Here is an 18,348-nt window from a genome sequence, read left to right on the forward strand (position 1 = left end):
ATTTAATGCTCACTGCTGTTGCATCCAACAGAAAAGTTTAGGTTGAGAAAAAGTAAGACAAAATTTATAAAGATTTGTTAAAAAAAATTGAAAAAAAAGATACAAATAATTTTTTCACATTATTATATACATATAACACTACCGTACAGAACATATTGTGTTCGATCGTGCGAAAAAAAAATACACTCAGAGGGGCAATTTTCTTTCCTTTCATTGCGCCTTAATGTTTCATTTCTAACTTTAAAGTCAAGAAAAATGGCAGTCAAATAGTGCGGTTTGAGGAAGATCCGAACGTCATTGATGACATCGAACCATGTCTCCGTTTATGACATCACAAAGTTTATTCTGCACACACATCATGGTCTGGGTTCATTTTCCCATCATTATTATTTACTGAGAACCGAATATTTCTGAAAATGCTTAATTGAAAACATACAAGACAGGCACCTATATATAGAATATTTTATTTTCATTTTATTGTTATTAATATTATTATTATTATTGTAAATATTATGTTAATTACTTTAATATTATTTACTAAACAAAGACTAACAGGCTAAGATACATTTTCTTCCCTAGGATCATCACAACTCTAAATAAGCGCCCAAAAGAGTGAACATACTGCATATATATCTTGCCACTTAAATGGGATTTTTGTTTTGTTTTGTTCTTTCTAGATGTTTTTTGTTGCTGCTGATTGTTATTGCACTACTTTTCATTGCACTACTGTTACAATGCGCTATTCTTTCATTGCGCTTATTATTTTACCACACCTTTTCAAGCTGGGCAGTGATGTCGTCCAGGCTAAATTTGGACCCCAAAGCTGGCCTCCCTTTTTGGTCAGTTGCAATTCTGACCGTGCCGGCTGGCGAGGCCCTGGTACTGCTGCTGCTACTGCTCGCCCCGCTGCTGCCACCACCGCTTACACTGTTACTCCCACTGCAGTCACCGCCTCCCCCTGCTGTTTGATGTCGGCTACTTCGCCCTGGTGGGGGCTTCTGACATACCTGAACAAAAAAGGGAAAAAAAAGATAGAAAATGTATGGTTCTGCATCTGCCTTTTTATTTTAGCAAATTGTTACTGCAGATGGGAAGTAGGCACTTATTTAATTGTGTGACCACTAGAGGTTGCTGTCTTGTGTAGTGCAAATTAAAACGAGTGCTACATAGTACAAGGAGCAATACAAACTGCAGACGCAAAGTGACCTAACAGCACCAATTTCTTCTCACTTCAGAGGGCTTTTAGTTTGGGGGTTACCCAGAGTAGCACGATTGCATACATTAATGTCAGCTCCCAATCCTTATATTATGTAAAATAAATACAAATTTCTCGACCTACTACTATTTAATAATGCATATTATATGATAGTTATGTTTTTTTGCTTATTTTTTAAGTCAATGTTGTTTTTTCTTTTAATGAATTACGTTATTTTACCACTAGGAAGTGCTAAAAAATGCACAATGTTCGAATGTTTGCTGTGTATGTGTTTTGTCAACTACGTAACAATAATGCGAATTTCTGTTAAATCAATTTTTAACTACGGAGATTAACTATTGATAAGTTTATTCTGATTTTTTTCCATTGCACACTTGCAAAGGAGATTGCAATTGAGTTTTTCCCTGCCCTCGTGTAGGTTTTAGATCAGGGGATGTGGTTTGCAATAATCTGTGGTCTGTGCAGCCCTTTGAGACCCTTTGTGATTTAGGGCTATACAAATAAACTAGACTTGATTTGACTTGACTAGTGTGTTATATATGGTCAGAAGTGGTTAGAGTATAAGGTTAGTGTGTTATATATGGTCAGAAGTGGTTAGAGTATTAGGTTAGTGTGTTATATATGGTCAGAAGTGGTTAGAGTATTAGGTTTTGTTTTTTTGAAAATGTGCCTTTTTCGAGTAAAACCTTGGCATCAACGTAAAACCACTATAAGATAAGGACTCAATATTTTTACCAGTACTCTTTTTTTGATTAACCCTACAGTTTTGGAAACAGCTTTTTATCATTTGGTTATTCATTGGAATCAATTGGAGCCTAGAATACCTTAGGCCTTGAAGTTTATGCAAAATGAGTCTTGAAATAAGTCAGACAACAAATATTAAAGCAACTAATTACATGACTGAGTGTGAAATGAGACAAACTTTTAAAAAAGCTGTTTATATGGGGAAGTGGTAATTTGAAATGAATTATCACCCCAACGAGTTACTAATCAGAGCGCAGTGTTTAAAAAAAAAAAAAAAATGTTTGTCATATCTTATAATTGACAATTTTGAATTATAACCTCCCTATTAAGAAGAAAACTTTTCTTTTTTAAGTGATCACATTGTATTTTCCATTTCCAAAAGAACATTTATTATTTGTTGACTTGGATGGCTAAAATAAAGTCATCATCTTGCTGCTAGCACATACTTTGTGCTATTTTGAGCTGCTCCCATCTATTATCTATGATCTTTTAGTGTCAATACGCTGCTTTAACATAAATTCGTCCAATCCGCTTCAACGATGTACATGCAGCTTGGCTATGTCACACTTGTTTTAAAACATGGAAAGAGTAATAATTCAATTCAATACGGAAGAAAAAAAGAAAATAACTATTGTATGTATAAAACGCGGAACAATGAGCCAAATTTGGACTCATTCTTATGATATTGATTGCTCCAAAGCAGAGTGCATTCAGACTTAGAGACTGGTGATCTTTTGCTTTTTGTTTTACATATTTCAATTTACATTTTTTGGCAGGTTTTTCAACTGACCTGTGTCTAAATTGGTTAAAACTGAAATTTTAATAGTTTTTTTTTTAAGCATTTTATCATTTATTTACAGGACTGACCAGTTAATATTTTAAATTTTAAATTTATTGTTTTGCATTTTTAGAGATGTTGTTGTTAGACCTTAAATCTTTTCAGAGATTAAAAATCTAAAATTGTTTTGTATTTTACAATTTTTCTGTAGATCTGTGCATATTTCCAATTTATATTTTTATATGTTTTACAGGGATACACTGCAAATCATATACAATTAATAATTACAGAATTGTTAGGTGCATAATGTTTCATTATTTTTGATAATATAACTTATAACAAAAAAGCTGAGGAGCCATTTGAGAGCCGAAAGAGCCGGTTCACTTCAGCCTGTTCTCTCAGTAAGCCGGCCAAAATACAGTTTTCTAAATAGAGCTGTTCTTTTGGGTGCGACCAGTAGGGGGCGGGGATGCTTCACGTGACAACAATACAGCACCAAGCCACAGAGCAGGCGTGTCTGCGCCATTTTCACACAATCTTAAAAAAAACGTTTTAATTTATTGTGTGGTCTATATAGTCAGACTGCTAAGAAACATGGCAATGGCAAAGATTTCAAGCATTTTCAAGCACTTCACCCAAAATTCAAGCATTTTCCTGACCTTGAAAACACAACAATAAAATTCAAGCATTTTCAAGAATTTCAAGCACTTGTATGAACCCTGATTAATCCATTGCATGATTCGAAAGTGTGGTGTACCTTGCTATCAGTAAGTCCAAAACGTGCCATGCTGCTGTTCTGTTTGGGGTTCACTGTGTTGAGCTCCTGCTCAATGGAGCTGAGGTCTGCCATGAGGGCATCCAGATCCACATTTTCTCCTTGATTCAACGCCTCTGCAATTGAGACAGAACAGCAACTAGATCAGACATCACAAAAAGGGATGCAATGTGCAACAGTCATACCATTGATGTTGTAGATGGAAAATCTGTACGAGAAGTTGGCCATGTTGACTTCCGGTCTGAGGGGCGCTTTGCGCTGAGGGCGACGCTCCGGCCGGCCATCATCCAAGCTCTTGGTGGTCCATAAAACACAAGAAAATGGGTGTCAATCAAAGAAAAGGTACAGCAGAAAAAAAGTGCAGTTCAACGTGTGTACCTGTGTGAGTTTGTCTAATTCCCCCAGCCAGGCTCCAAACATCTTATCCAGATCCTGATCATCCTTATCGCTGTCGTCCTCTTCTTCCCCTTCTCTGACCTCTACCTCCTCATCAGACAGTTGGTCCATCTGAAGAGAAGAAAATAGAAACATTTGTGACATTCAAACTTTTGATTCAGGAACAATTATCTTGGATCACTACATATTCAAACGCTGAAACTGACCTCATAGGAGTGAAAAACTCTAAATGACAACATTATTTGAAAAAAGTTATTTTTACTGATAAATTCAATACTAGTGTTTGGACTGACGAGTCACAGAGGAACACTTTCCTGAAATGCAATATTTTTTCTTGGTACAGTAATGCATAATAAACTACTGTCATTACTACACGGTGCATTACTATGTTATTTCACCACTTATTAGATACAGATTAGAGCTTATTCCTGCATCATTCATGTTGTCATGTACAACCCTCAATCCATAACAATTATATTTACCTACTAAGTACAGCTGAATACAGTTACAGCAACGCCATCTCAAGAAGAGTCCGCAGGCTAATTGATAAAATAGTGGGTGACTAGCCGATCAAGACCAAGTAAGAGCTGACAGCTCCATCTCCTGGTTGTAAGTCTGTACAGAATGTTCCCACGTTCCCTCTATGTAGCAGATTATTTCATGAAAATAAAAATAATTAAATTCAGCCAACTGGAAGAAAAATAATTCAAATGAAAATTAATGATTAAAAGTATTCTGCAATTGATACCAGCTTCTCTATGTCCATCTGATCTACTTCAAGACAGGCAGTGACCCCAACACAAAGAGCTATTTCTGGGCAACTACTCTGTTGTTTCCCTCTATGCAGGGGTGCACATGGTGCCAACACATACACGGGATTAGAGAGCGGGATATCTTTGAGCCAAAAACAAACACGTTGAAGAACACACACAAAAGCACAAAGACACACACACTGTCCAGGAGCACAAAGCTACAATTAGATCCTTGTGGATTGGGGCTGCTCTATCATTTTACAGGCTTGAGCACAAGGCTGCTATGTGCTAGCTTGCGCGATGACAGGGACTCCCCCAGCTGCAGTTTTCTCTGACAATTTTCTGCAAACACACAACGGAGCCTATTCAAAGAGAAGCAAAAATTCTGCAATGCCCAACTGCAAAGATGATCACAAGCTCTCAACTAGTTTTGAATGAGTCAATAATTACACTACTTGAACAAAACTGACAGAAAATTTTAAGTAACCATTAGGGCTGCAACGATTAGTCGATGTTAGCAAAAATCCATAACAGAAACTCAACAATTTATTTTGCGACTATTAAAATAAAATCCACAGGTCGACATGAGATAAATGAACAGATGTACTGCCAAACATGAAGTACACACCCTTACTACCCCTCATAGCATATGGCACATTCCTCAGATGGTTAGTCTTTACCCTGCCATAATTTTATTTTATTTCTATTATTTGTTTTTGTTTTTTTTCAATTTCATTTTAACTATTGTGTGTGTGTGTGCGTGTGTGTGTGTGTGTATAAGGTGTTCAGGGTTGTTGGGTGGAGAAAAAGGAGATTGTATCGTTTTTTTTTGTACACTAAAGGTTTTTATACACGGAGTGGCAGTTGATTGTTAAGTGCTTTCCAAATAAATATTAGATTAGGAAAAAAAGACACTAGGTGGTGCCAGATCTCTGCCCTTAACATTTACATTCATCCCCAAGTATAATGCGGTTTAGTTTTTCCGGTTTTGGTACTTCAAGGATTTGCATTGTGCATTGTGTTTTGCGTTCTGATTGGCTGAACAGTTACCCCGCTTATTGTTATTGATGTTACAGCAGTTATTTGTAAAAAAAATAAATGAATAAAACCATATATGGAGTACTTTTTGTTTACCAAATGATGTGAAAGAGGTTTGTTTAAGTTTTTTAAATTTGTTCATTATTATTTAATATTACATATTGTTATACCACTACTTTAAACTTATTACCTTAGTGGTGGTATTGTACATCTCTTAGATGTTCTTGCACCATCAGGGTAGCACTTTTAAATTCTGTTGTGCATTTCACTTTTTACAATATTCCTAATTATATAATGATGATAAAGGAGGAATTACTGTTTTCAATTATTTAACACTTATAGAAGGAATTGCCAATAAATGCAAAAGTGACGCTTTTCCTGAATGACTTATGTAACTAGACTTATGTAACACGAAATAAACGCCCTATTTTGCTAATTAACGACCTAACACATATGTTGTAATTCTGTTATTTCATGTGGCCATTCTCACTTTCTCTTATTATGGTACAGGGTGTGAAAGAAAAACATTAAAGAGCATTTTACATGTTTTTTTTGGGCTGTAGATTACAATCTGAGACGTCTGCGATGTCACCGTTTAAGCGTGGTACTTTTCTGCTCTGTGGTGAAGTTATTACCAGTCAAGGATTCTATCATTTTCTGTAGCTTAAATCATCTTAAATTTAAATGTATATACAGAGGAACGAATCAAAACTGAAAAAACCAAACAAACACGTGGCACACATATTCATGATTCCACAGCAGGGAAAACAGACAAATATGGTACATTTTTTGGCTTACGGCTGAGACAGCAACTTGTCCGGAAGATCTATATGCGAGTGTGAGTGTGTGCTTGCGCAAAGTAAATAGTAATTATTTTGCTACAGAAGCCACTCTCTTCTTGTCTGACAAACTGAAACCATACAATCATCCTCCCAACCTCTTCTCCACAATTCCTTATTTTTCATAACCACTGCACAGTTCCAGGTCACTTATTTCATGTACAGCTCATCTTGTCTTATTGGTTATTTTTCACTCCCAAAAAGGTTAATTATTTCTTTAAATCGTGTGTTTGCAAATATTTACTAAAAACACTTCAAAGTTTTCAAACTATTGAACACTTTGCAGCACTGAAATTCTCATCTCATCTCATTAGCTGCACCGCTTATCCTCAGTAAGGTCGCGGGGGTGCTGGAGCCCATCGCAGCAATCATCGGGCAGTGGGCAGGGGGACACCCTGAACTGGTTGCCAGCCAGTCGCAGGGCACACAGGGACAGACAACTCGCTCGCCCATTCACACCTAGGGACAATTTGGACCGGCCAATCCCCCTGAAATGCATGTCTTTGGAATGTGGGAGGAAACCGGAGTGCCCGGAGGAAACCCACGCAAGCACGGGGAGAACATACAAACTCCGCACAGAAAGTCCGGTAGCTGGATTTGAACCCACACAGGAGGTTCCCAAGACCTTAGAACTGTGCCTGCACACGCGCTAACCACTGCGCCGTCGTGCTGCCCAGCACCGAAATTGTTTTACTTAAATCTTACAAGAGTGTGTGCAAATCTCAAAATGGGGGCCAACTGACAAACAGACGAATGTTTTCCATTATGAGATATGGTACAGCTGGGTTTTCAAAATGCTGCGACTGACTACTTAGGATTTAAGTGAGGGGTCAGCAACCCAAAATTCTTAAAGAGCCAAAACAGATCCAAAAACAAAAAAAATTATGTCTGGAGCCACTAAAAAATAAAAACCTTATATAAACTATTTTTAAAAGAAAAGAAAAAGGAGTTTCACACACAAGTTAGATCAAAGCGGCGCGGCTGCGAGCGGCAGAGTTTCCAGCAGCTCCGTGTTATTTCGCACTTTTGTGATTTATTGAATTAAGTGTCTGCTTCTATCTTCGGTGTTCTTCGTCCCGTCTGACAGCTACACTTTGGATTACTTTCTATCCTATCGTTATGGGTTTTAACGCACAAAAATGCGTTTATTCGAGGAATTAACTCCTTGCCCTGAAGAATTCTCGTGCCGGCGTGATGAGGGGGCCCTATTGTGGATACAGAGCCGGAACTAGCTAGACGGCTAGCGACGTTATAAGTCTTCGGTACCGTCCGTAATCATGGTAAATGTGAACTCTCTACCAAATAAGACCGACGAACTGGCTGTGCTGGTGAAAAACATCAGAGCGCACAGGGAGTGCAGTTTGCTGTGTTTTACAGAAACGTGGCTCACGTCTAGCATCCCGGACGCTAACGTGGCGTATCCGGAGCTATCCGGAGCTATCCGGCTTCAGCGCTGTTAGACAGAGACACGAAAGCCTGCGGGAAGCGGAGAGGAGGTGGACTCACTAACACGAGGTGGTGTATCCCTGGGCACAAAGATTTCCATCTGCTACAGGGACGTCGAACTTTTGGACTAGCGTGTGACGTCATCCACTCCGCTGTGGCTAAACTACAACAAAGCACCCCAAGAGTATCCTGTTAATCTGTTAATAAACAACAAAGGAGACTGCTGGAAGTGTGAATTTCCCTTCGGGGATGAATAAAGTGTCTATCTATCTAACTAAGTTATTGATATTTATTTCAAATATCTTTAACATATAAGAAAACATTAAAAATGATTGTGTCGTTTTTGTCCTACAGAAAACCATCACATCAAAAATATATATTCCCCTTCTCCATCTTTTTCCAATTCCAAACATTTCTGAGAAAGCTCTGGGGAGCCGCCAAGGCAGTGCGTTAAAGCCACATGTGGCTCTCGAGCCGTTGGTTGCTGACTCTCTATTTACACTCTATTTGACTAGACTTGACTAAACTTGACAAACGGGCATTAATCAAACATAACAAAATTGGCGGTAGATTTTTTTTTTTTTAGCCAATCAGTTAGTTTGTTGGTTTTTTTTTCTGGTACATGACAAAAACACCAACATCTACCTGTAATTAACTAAAAAAATAAACAATAAAAGATTGAAATGATGTGCCCAAAGGGAGTAGTCAGAAGTAAATGTTTTTACCTGCCAGCCCTTATTCAATAATTTCTTGCAAGTACAACATTTTCAAATCAAAACAATAAAACAGAACCCAACCTCATAAAAAGGAAATAAAAAAAAGAAATGCGATTTGAGTCCTGCAATTATACCTCCAGTGACTCCTATAACATAGACAACTTAGAATACCCAAAGAAACCATTGATATTATAAATGCTCTTCAGCATATTTATTGAAAATATGTTTAGTCATTATTCATCACTGCAATGGTATTTGCTTATTTGATTGCATCCTATTAATACGGGGTATCCAGCCAAGATCATTACTAAGAATCATTTCAAGAAACATTTTCCCTTGGCTTTTGGTAATTGTACACTACATATATTTATTTGTATTTTTAAGTATTTTGGGATATCGCACATACCATTACTTTTGTTTTTGATACTTTTAAAAGGTACGACTAGGTGGCACTGGATTGTCTAAAGCGGACAAAAAAACGGTGCCAAATGAGCACAGCGTAGCAGCATGATTACAGACAAACATGGCGGTGACTACGATGTATGGATTCTGCAATGTAAAAGAAAATATAAATTTCTCGACCCATGATTATTTCTAAAAATAACATTAGTATGATAGTTCATGTATTTTTGCCAGTTATTCAAATCAACGTGTTTTTTTACTGCATGAAGGTTTTTGTTTATACCACTAGGAGGTACTAAATATTACACACTGTCCTTTTATTGATTTTGAATGAGTTTGTTTTATAAAACCATTCCTTGACTTTTTTAAAGTTCTACAGTCATCTCTGCTTGAAAATGAATGCAACCCAGTTTGGCCATGTCCTCAGTCTACCACCAGACCATCCGACACGAGCCATTCTCCAGTTTGACCCAAAGGCCGCAGGCTGGAGACGACCACGAGGGAAACCCCGCACTCGATGGCTCGACGTCGTTGCGGGCAACCTCCAACAACACTGAGTTGCAGTAGAGGATGCAGAACAGCTGGCACAGGACCGCCAGCATTGGAAAAACCTGATTCATCTGGTCAGCTCAACGCAACCTTCGCTGGAGCAATAATCAATCAATCAATCAGTCTATTATTGTTGATAATGAAGTCATTACCCTTATCAGCTTCCATCATCACTGATGGTGGGAGTAATGCGTTACAAAGCAACGTTCCTGGAACGCAATTACTTTTGTCAGTAACAATTATGGTAACGCGTTAGTAGAAATTTGTAACTCAAATGTTGTGACACCATGGTGCGTTAATCTGTACTTATTAAAAACAGCGTATTTTTGCAATTTACCATGCCCAGAAAAGCCCCTGTCTTGCACTCAATTTCTTCTCTTCATTTTTTGTTGCTATTTTAAGCAGTTTTAGGTGGTTGGCTCCAATGCAAGTACTTTGTATATTTTATATATATATATATATATATATATATATATATATATATATAAATAACACCGTCACAGAGATTCATCACTAAGCAGGTTGTGAAAAGCAGTGTAATCGTAAAAGCAGAATTCATCATAACAGGCAGGAAGTGACCCTCACCTCCAGGCATTGATCCTTCACATTTCACACAGAGTTAAATATGGATTTTGACTGCAGCTGTTGTGTACCATAAGGAAACTGGCAGATGCTCCAACAGTGTTACAAGATGTATTTTTAGGTTCAAGAGCAGGCAGGACTCCAACAACTGAAGAAGCACACATCTGCACGAGGAGACTTTGAGCTGCCCGCAGCCACACAGCCCGACACTGGCTTAGCAAAAAACCTTTTATAGTCTCCTTCATTAAACTTGGTATAGTTTTAAGAAAACTGGGTGGGGTTTTCGGGGTAAGGCTATAACACAAATTCGGGGACAAATCAAAGGGGAACGGAGGGTTTAGATGAATGCAACCAAAAGTAAAAAAAAAAAAAAATGAAAAAAGAAATTGCTTGTTTCGCTTAATTGAACATGTTAGCATCAGTTCTCCATCAGTTTCTTTAATGCGGCGTGGATATTGTAAGAGAACTATGTCAATTTTTGAAATAAAAACAGAATTCATTTTTGACTTTTAGGCTTTTTTTTAAAAATATCAAACAATCGCTTTATTACAGGTTTGCTGGTTTACTGTCCTTTTAAAAAGACAATGTTAAATTGAATGGACATTCTACTTGTGAGATGCCACTGGATATTAGTTTGCACCAAGGAGGTAAGTAGCACTTGGTTATTTTGTTAAAAGAAAAAAAAAAACATAGCTCAGCACCCACAAAGCCTTGTGAAATTTTAGTAAGAATTTTCCAATTTGTTTTGGTGGACAAGTTGGCACGTCTGCCTTTGAGATCTGAGTTTCTTGTGTTAATTACACCAATCAGCTGTCCTATCTATATACAGTATATACACACACACACACACACATATACATATACATATATACATACAGAGGATCCATGGTTTTCGAACGCCTCTCAGTTCAAACAAATCGGAGTTCGACCAAAAATTTCGAGAAATTCTTGCTTCGCTGTTTGGTCAAAAATTCGGAGTTCGAACGCCGGTAATGCCTGAGTGCGTACGCTAGAGTGCGATGCTGAGCGGCGTACGGGTGGAGATCATGTAGATCGCCCCCACCCCTCGTGACCAACTGTTATCACGTGCGCACTTGCCTCTTTTTGCTTTCGCTTTTAATATCGGTGAACGGAGTGTTTTAGCCCCTAACTATGCCTCCGAAGAAGGTCGGTGCAAGCAGTATAGGTGAAAAAAGAAAAGTTGTTCGTACTATTGCCTTTAAGAAAGACATAATAGCTAAATATGAAAGAGGTGTGCGAGTTTCCGATCTTGCAAGGGAATACAGAATGCGCCTTCTGCTGACCACCACAAAGGTAAGAAATCCTATTCATAATTCTTTTTTTTTTTAATCTTTTTTTTTTTTTACACGTTCATTTTAGCGTAATCTTTCGTACGGAATATTACGATAACGCGAACATACGATTAGCCCGGGTTAGCTTTATGATTCGAGGTAAACATTCAGGGTGTTGGAACTGAGCCCAAAATTCAGGGTGTTGGAATGGAGCCCCCTTTCCAATGAAGCGCTAGCCACTTGTGGTACTAAATGACTTGTTAACGACCTGATTTTTTATTTTTACACGTTCATGTTAGCGTAATCTTTCGTACGGAAGATTACGATAACGCGAACGTACGATTAGCCTGGGTTAGCTTCACGTTTACGTTAAACATTCATGGTAAACATTCAGGGTGTTGGAACGAATTAAAACGATTTACATTATTTTTATTGTGATTTATTGTTTTAAGTGTCTGCTTCTATCTTCGGTGTTCTTCATCCCGTCTGACAACTACACTTTGGATTACTACTTTGGATTATGGGAAAAATGATTTCGGTGATTGAACAAATCGGTTCTCGAACAGGGTTCTGGAACGGATTGTGGTTGAGAACCTAGGTTCCACTGTGTGTATATATATATATATATATATATATTATATATACACACACACACACACACACACACACACATACATATATATACATAAATACACACAAATACACACACACATATATATATATATATATATATATATATATATATATATATATACACCCTGCGATTGGCTGGCAACCAGTTCAGGGTGTCCCCTGCCCGATGATTGCTGGGATGGGCTCCAGCACCCCCGCGACCCTACTGAGGATAAGCGGAGCAGCTAATTAGATATATATATATATATATATATATATATATACATATATATACATACACACAAACACACACATTGCCAGATAATATGACTAATTTTAGATATATATTTTCATAGATAAAAAACCTTAGCTCAGGAGGTAGAGCGCTCGTCTTGGGATCAAGAGATCGCAGGTTCGATTCCCGGCTCCCGGCAAGACACTGAAATCCTAATGCCCCCAATAAGCAGGTCGGCGCCTTGCATGGCCGCTATTGGTATGTGAGTGTAAAACGCTTTGGGAGGTCATTGACTTGAAAAGCGCTATATAAATACAGACCATTTACCATTTACCATTCGAATGAGCATAATTCACTTAACCATCAAGGTCAAGTAACAAACACTATTGTTACTTGACCTTGATGGTTAAGTGAATTTTCAAATTATAAAAAACGTCCCCCCCCATGTCATTTTCCTTATTTTAATAGAAAACAAGTAAAATATTTTCCATGAACAGGTCTGTTAGCAGTTTACTGGATGGAAAACAGGTTTAAGATAAAGTGAATTGTAGAAAAAAAAACAATAATAATTCACTTAACCATAACATATAGTTTCTCACTTAAATGAGGACTTTAGTAAAATAGAAATAATACTAAATATATCCATGTTTTTACACAAAAAAGGAGAAAAAAAATCTTGAAAATAAGCATTTAGTTTGAGGACAAGATCTTGTGCATTTATTTTTGCAGAGTACAATGTCAAAGATCGTCGGTGAAACACTAGTTTGAGGGTTATAAGGCTGAAAAAAAACTTTGCGAGTCAACTTTGGTAGTTTATTGCAGTCCCTACAACTGCTGATCAACTTAGCAATAACAGTTTGAATTAGAAATATCATGCTGTATTCCGACCTTTACACCAGTCCCAGAGGATAAGCTACATAAAATTGCACTATTACGGTATGTTCTAAAAAGGCCTTGATGGAAACACGATAAAGATGTTGTAATGGACCGCGTGGAGAAAATGAAGCAACAGAGGAAGTGAAAGCCTGCGAATCCATCAACAATGATATCACTTCTCTTGAGACTAAGCTTTGGAGGATGACGTAATTTCCTCTTCCTTTTGCCCTGCTTCTTTCTCCAGAGGAGGGATAAATCCAGAAGGAGGCAAGGGGAGACAAGCTGATCTCTCGCTTCCACACATTCCTCTATCTAAGATCAATGCCTGGAGCATTTTCTGCCTGCATTATAATTCTGATTGCTCAGCAAGTCCTTGCAAAATCACACACACTAGTGCACTTAACAAGACGCTAGCATAGACGGTTGTATTCATGCCTTTTTGTTGCACAGATTGCCTCTTGTAGTGTTTTTCAGGCTGATCTAAACTGCTTTTAGGGGCATTGAGCTTCTGTGTCACATAAGACAAAAGAAGATCTATTTGCCAGATTTTGCTTTTACAGGAGCAGAATAGAACATAAAGGAGGAGGTGACGGCATAAATGATTGGCCTGGCAACAAAATGTTGACTTTACAAGTGTTTTTCCTTCTATGTGATGTCTTTGTTAGTACGCATTGTTAAATGTCCTAGGAAAGGACCATATAATTAGATCTGCATGGCGGTGGACAACCAAAACCTATACCATTTTTTATCTCAATCATTCCTTGGACAACAATACCACACCACAGATTGCAATCCATTGTAATACTTTTTACTTCGGGCATAGTACAGCAAAAACAAATTTATGGTTCTTCGTATGGGAATAAAATCTGCTTTTATAGAGCGTAATGATGAGATAAAAATACTCATATCTCACTTATTTAAAACAGAGACTAGTAGTTAACATGGAAAAAGTATCCACTCGAGATCCCCCTAAAATGCTACCTACAATTTTTTCCTTCAAATGTAGTCCAATTCTTGGACTTGGCAAACTAGAAGTTGGTGTGTAAAGTTCATGCATATAATTATACAGCTCCTAAAGCGGTAACAATATCATATTTAGCTAGTGGTGCATGGACTTACAAGCGTGAAACCTTATGGCGCTAAACACATCTCAAATCCTCCTAGTGTAAATGGATATGCCATAATACCAGACGTCAAAATTCTAGGTTAATGCTGCCGTCCCTATTACAGAGTAATAATTTCTGAGATTTCACGTTTAGCCACAACAGTACAGCTTCATCACAATGGCGACAGACCTGGCACTTCTTGTTTTGGTCAAAGTGACAAATTCTGTCCTCACTTAACTGCAATTGGTCCGGATCACCAGGACATCCAACCAGTGGGCTCAGAAAAGATCAGCCCATGGGTTTGCGACCTCACAAATACTGCAAGAATTATGTTCCCGGTGATAAGAGCATAGGCTCAAGCCATGATAATTTCTGTCTTTTCGAGACATTGACTGAAAAAGAAAAGATTATCATTCATATAATCATAAATTTCAACTGTGCACCATATGCAAATACTGTTTCTTTAAGCATAATGATAATAATAATAAAAATAATTTGATATCCACGACAAGTAATTCATCTTGATTGTACTTGTTATTTTATTGATAATTATTAACAATGTCTGGCTACTAAATATTCTTGAGCAGTTACTGTATATAAAAATGTTGAACTAGTGAATCGCTAACCAGCTTCAATCGTCTTATTTTCAAAAGATTATTTGTGTTGTATCAGATTTGAATTGATATACCTGACTTTCCAGTTTTACATAGATGTTCATAGTTTATCACTAAGCTATTTATATCTAGAAGACCACCAGGCTTTTCTTAGCTGCTCTGCCAGGCGATTTGAACATGTCTTTGTGCTTCTTAAGATGTTTGCTGTCGTCAGGCTCGCATGGCGCAGTCATCTGACAAATCAAACTTTCACAGCCATTTTCCGGCCACGAGCTTGGAGTCTAGATCATGCCTCTTCACAGCCACTTTCCGGCCACGAGTTTGGAGTCTAGATCATGCCTCTGTCAGCTGATGGGTCAAATATTTTTTTCTCTGCACTTCAATCTAGTCATACCCACATTGCAGGTTTATATACTGCCTTCCATTCATTTATATGTCTTGGACTTCAAGGGAAGTTAAAGGGAGATCAAGTCTGCCTGGTAAACACATGTTAGGGCAAGAAAGGCCAGCAACAAACTTCATTCAATGTAATGAATTGTTCACACACGTGATGGTGTGGTGTAAAAGGTACTGGCACTTGTCTTGCCTTAGGTCTCTGGCAGGTTCAGCTTCTGCAATCACACAGCTATGGCGAATCCAGATCGCCTGCAGACAAAAATAAGGAACATGACTCGGATTCTTGATATTACGTGATCACATTTCTTTTGTAGGACACCACAGCAGTCTGTAACTTCTGACTAGGGGTTTGTAGATCAATCCAAAAATTAATATTAGCGATAGTATATCAATACTTGGATCAGATCCATACTATTGTCCTGGGATTGATACTTTGCCCCTTCACCAATTTCCTCAAAGCACCGCTTTTGTATGTGAAAAGCGCAGCCTTTCTATCCCTCTCTCACCCAGCGCCCTCGCCCACTCTAAAAGTTTATGCCTGAGTGTGTGACTTCTAGCACCTCTCCTGCCAGGCAGAAGAAAGGGCAACATCTAAGCAACCACACCTACCAGAAGTTAAATATGACAAACAGAAAGCTCAGCACAATGTGTACTTTTTTCCCCAACTACAGAAAAGTGCAACATCATAATTTTACATAAACACCTGGAAAAATCTCACCCTGCAAAGAGCATCGAGCTGCAATTATAAAAGGTGACCGTGTTACGGTTCCTGAACAAAATCCTGTAAATCTGTTGTCACTATGGCATTAGAGCCAGTGAAAGACAACTGATACTTTATTTGCGCCAGTGACCTTATCTCAAAATGTTGTGCAAGGGAAGGTACTTTAGTTGTTTTTTTATAAATAAGCTCAAGGGGGCTAGGGTTCAATTATTAAATGATCATGACATTTCTAATCAAAAGGTATCAGAACGGTATCAATAGATACTACTTTGTATTTACTTGGATTAGATCAAAATCAAAATTCCCAGTATTGCCTACCCCTACTTTTGACAGCTGGAGTTGGAATGCTTTAGGCCAGTATATAAATATTGACAAGGGGAAAAGAGTACTACTCAGTTTTCTTTTTCAATAGATTGTGATATCAGACTGTTTTGCTCAACACCTTTCTTCAAGCAGCTGTCTACACAACAAATTCATAGTCAGCAGGTGGCACTACTTCTTGTCTGTCTGCTCATGTGTCTCCTTTCATGCAGGGCAGATATGATGTGAGTCACCTAAAAATAACCAACATTAATGCCTCGCTGTTATATTCCAGCTTGATATAACATCATTGGGCAGACAAAGAAAGGCAAGCCATGCAAAAACAAATGTTGGATAAACGTTGAAGGAAGTGCCAACTTCCATGAGTGGTGCGACTCAGGGTGTGATTGCAGCCGGACGCCATGTCAGATAAGCATAATTGCAGAAATAAAACAACAAAGTTCAAACATAATGTATCTCACCGGCCGGGTATTTTTGTTCGAGACACAGTACATCTGAGAGCCAACCATCAACCGAGTTTTATTGCCCCACGTTTAGGATAGGGAACTGTCTTGAATGTATTTTCCTTTGATAGACAGAATACATATCTTGGCTGTGCATAGAAAAAAGGGTATTCACATCATATTGCTTGACTTCTTTTCAGAATTATGTTGCTGCTAAATGTCATTGGACAACTATTTTACTACTACTATTGTTCTGATGCACTTACAACTTAAGCTAGTCTCCAAGCACTATCTTGTAAATATTTTGCCCATTTATCTTGACATTCTCTTTTCCTATTTATTTTTCTTTTAAGCCTTAATTACGTGTTTATCCAAGGGGGCCATGTCTAATTTCGTGAACAACGTAGACTATGTTGTTATCAATAACAAAGACTGCTTAAGACAACATCTTTTAATAAATTTATCACGGAGAAGAGTGACACCTAACAATAAGTAACTATGTGCTGAATAGTATAACTTCCTTGAAGAAAGGGGACAAAAAAGAAGAAAAACATATATAAACTGTGATTTTCTTTTGCTTTTACAAAGCAATGAAATGCGCACACAGATAAATTTGACGAAAGCAGATTTTATACGTAAGTGACCATGTTGGGCAAAAGGGTCTTCATGTGTGATATAATTTAAATTGAGATATTCATATATTCAATTTTTTCACTTGATCTATATACTGTAAAATAGATGGAGTTTAAGTCTGTGGGCAAAAAGGAAACACTTATTTCACAGGTGTCAAAGTCAAACGGATGGAGGGCCAGACAAAATATTCGGCTACAAGCTGAGGGTCGGACAGACATAAAATTGGAACATTTTCAAAATTACACGTGTAGTCTAGTAAAATTAATTTAATTATTATAATACCTTGTTATAATAATTAGATTACATTATTTGATTCATGTGAAAAGTGTTTAGATTGTAGAGGGGATGGGACCAATATAAGCTCCAGCTTTTTTCCCTCAGCCTCTTTTCTTCCTTCTGTTTTGTCAATTGTTTATCAAAGCTATTGATTTTGAATTTATTGTAACCTTGAGTCCGATGACCAGTGAAAAAAAAGTCAATCATTTATTCAATCAAACCAACTGAAAACTTAACATTATCAGATAAACAAAGCAATATTTTTATGGCTCTGTCATTTATCTTTAATTTTCAACAAGCACAAAAGAAAATCTTTCTGAATATAAAAATCCCCATAACATGAATATTAAATGAAAGAAGCAGTACTATTCAGGCACCATCTGTTACCTATGCCTTATAATTTAGCAAAAGTGGGCATAGTTTACTTCAAATAAAATAAAATATCAATTTTATATTGTTCACTCAAAAGAAATGAAAAAAAAAAATAGAATTTGACTGAAATACCGGTACTATAAAATTAAGTGCAAAAATCTATAAACAGAAAAAATACTTTCTTGAAGAAGTAGTAATGTAAGGTGAAAAAATATAAT

General features: G+C 37.4%; 1 protein-coding gene across 6 annotated transcripts in view; it reads right to left on the reverse strand.

Moving 5' to 3' along the window:
• raph1a (Ras association (RalGDS/AF-6) and pleckstrin homology domains 1a) overlaps nt 1-18,348 on the reverse strand; it is an 83,612-nt gene that overhangs the window by 33,105 nt on the left and 32,159 nt on the right. For 2 of the 6 annotated variants that reach the window (XM_088352493.1, XM_088352487.1), the window contains exons 2-7: nt 15,555-15,613; nt 14,593-14,746; nt 3,892-4,020; nt 3,699-3,807; nt 3,496-3,629; nt 774-1,007 (exon numbers count right to left, since the gene is read on the reverse strand). In XM_088352493.1, the coding sequence (XP_088208619.1) occupies nt 774-1,007; nt 3,496-3,629; nt 3,699-3,807; nt 3,892-4,020 (606 nt within the window). In that variant the 5' untranslated portion in view covers nt 14,593-14,746; nt 15,555-15,613. The other 4 variants (XM_088352492.1, XM_088352491.1, XM_088352490.1 and 1 more) reach the window with 4 other exon arrangements.

Source organism: Urocampus carinirostris, chromosome 14 (assembly GCF_059441175.1).
Source record: "Urocampus carinirostris isolate Australia breed hairy pipefish chromosome 14, RoL_Ucar_1.0, whole genome shotgun sequence".
NCBI classification, from domain to species: Eukaryota; Metazoa; Chordata; class Actinopteri; order Syngnathiformes; family Syngnathidae; genus Urocampus; species Urocampus carinirostris.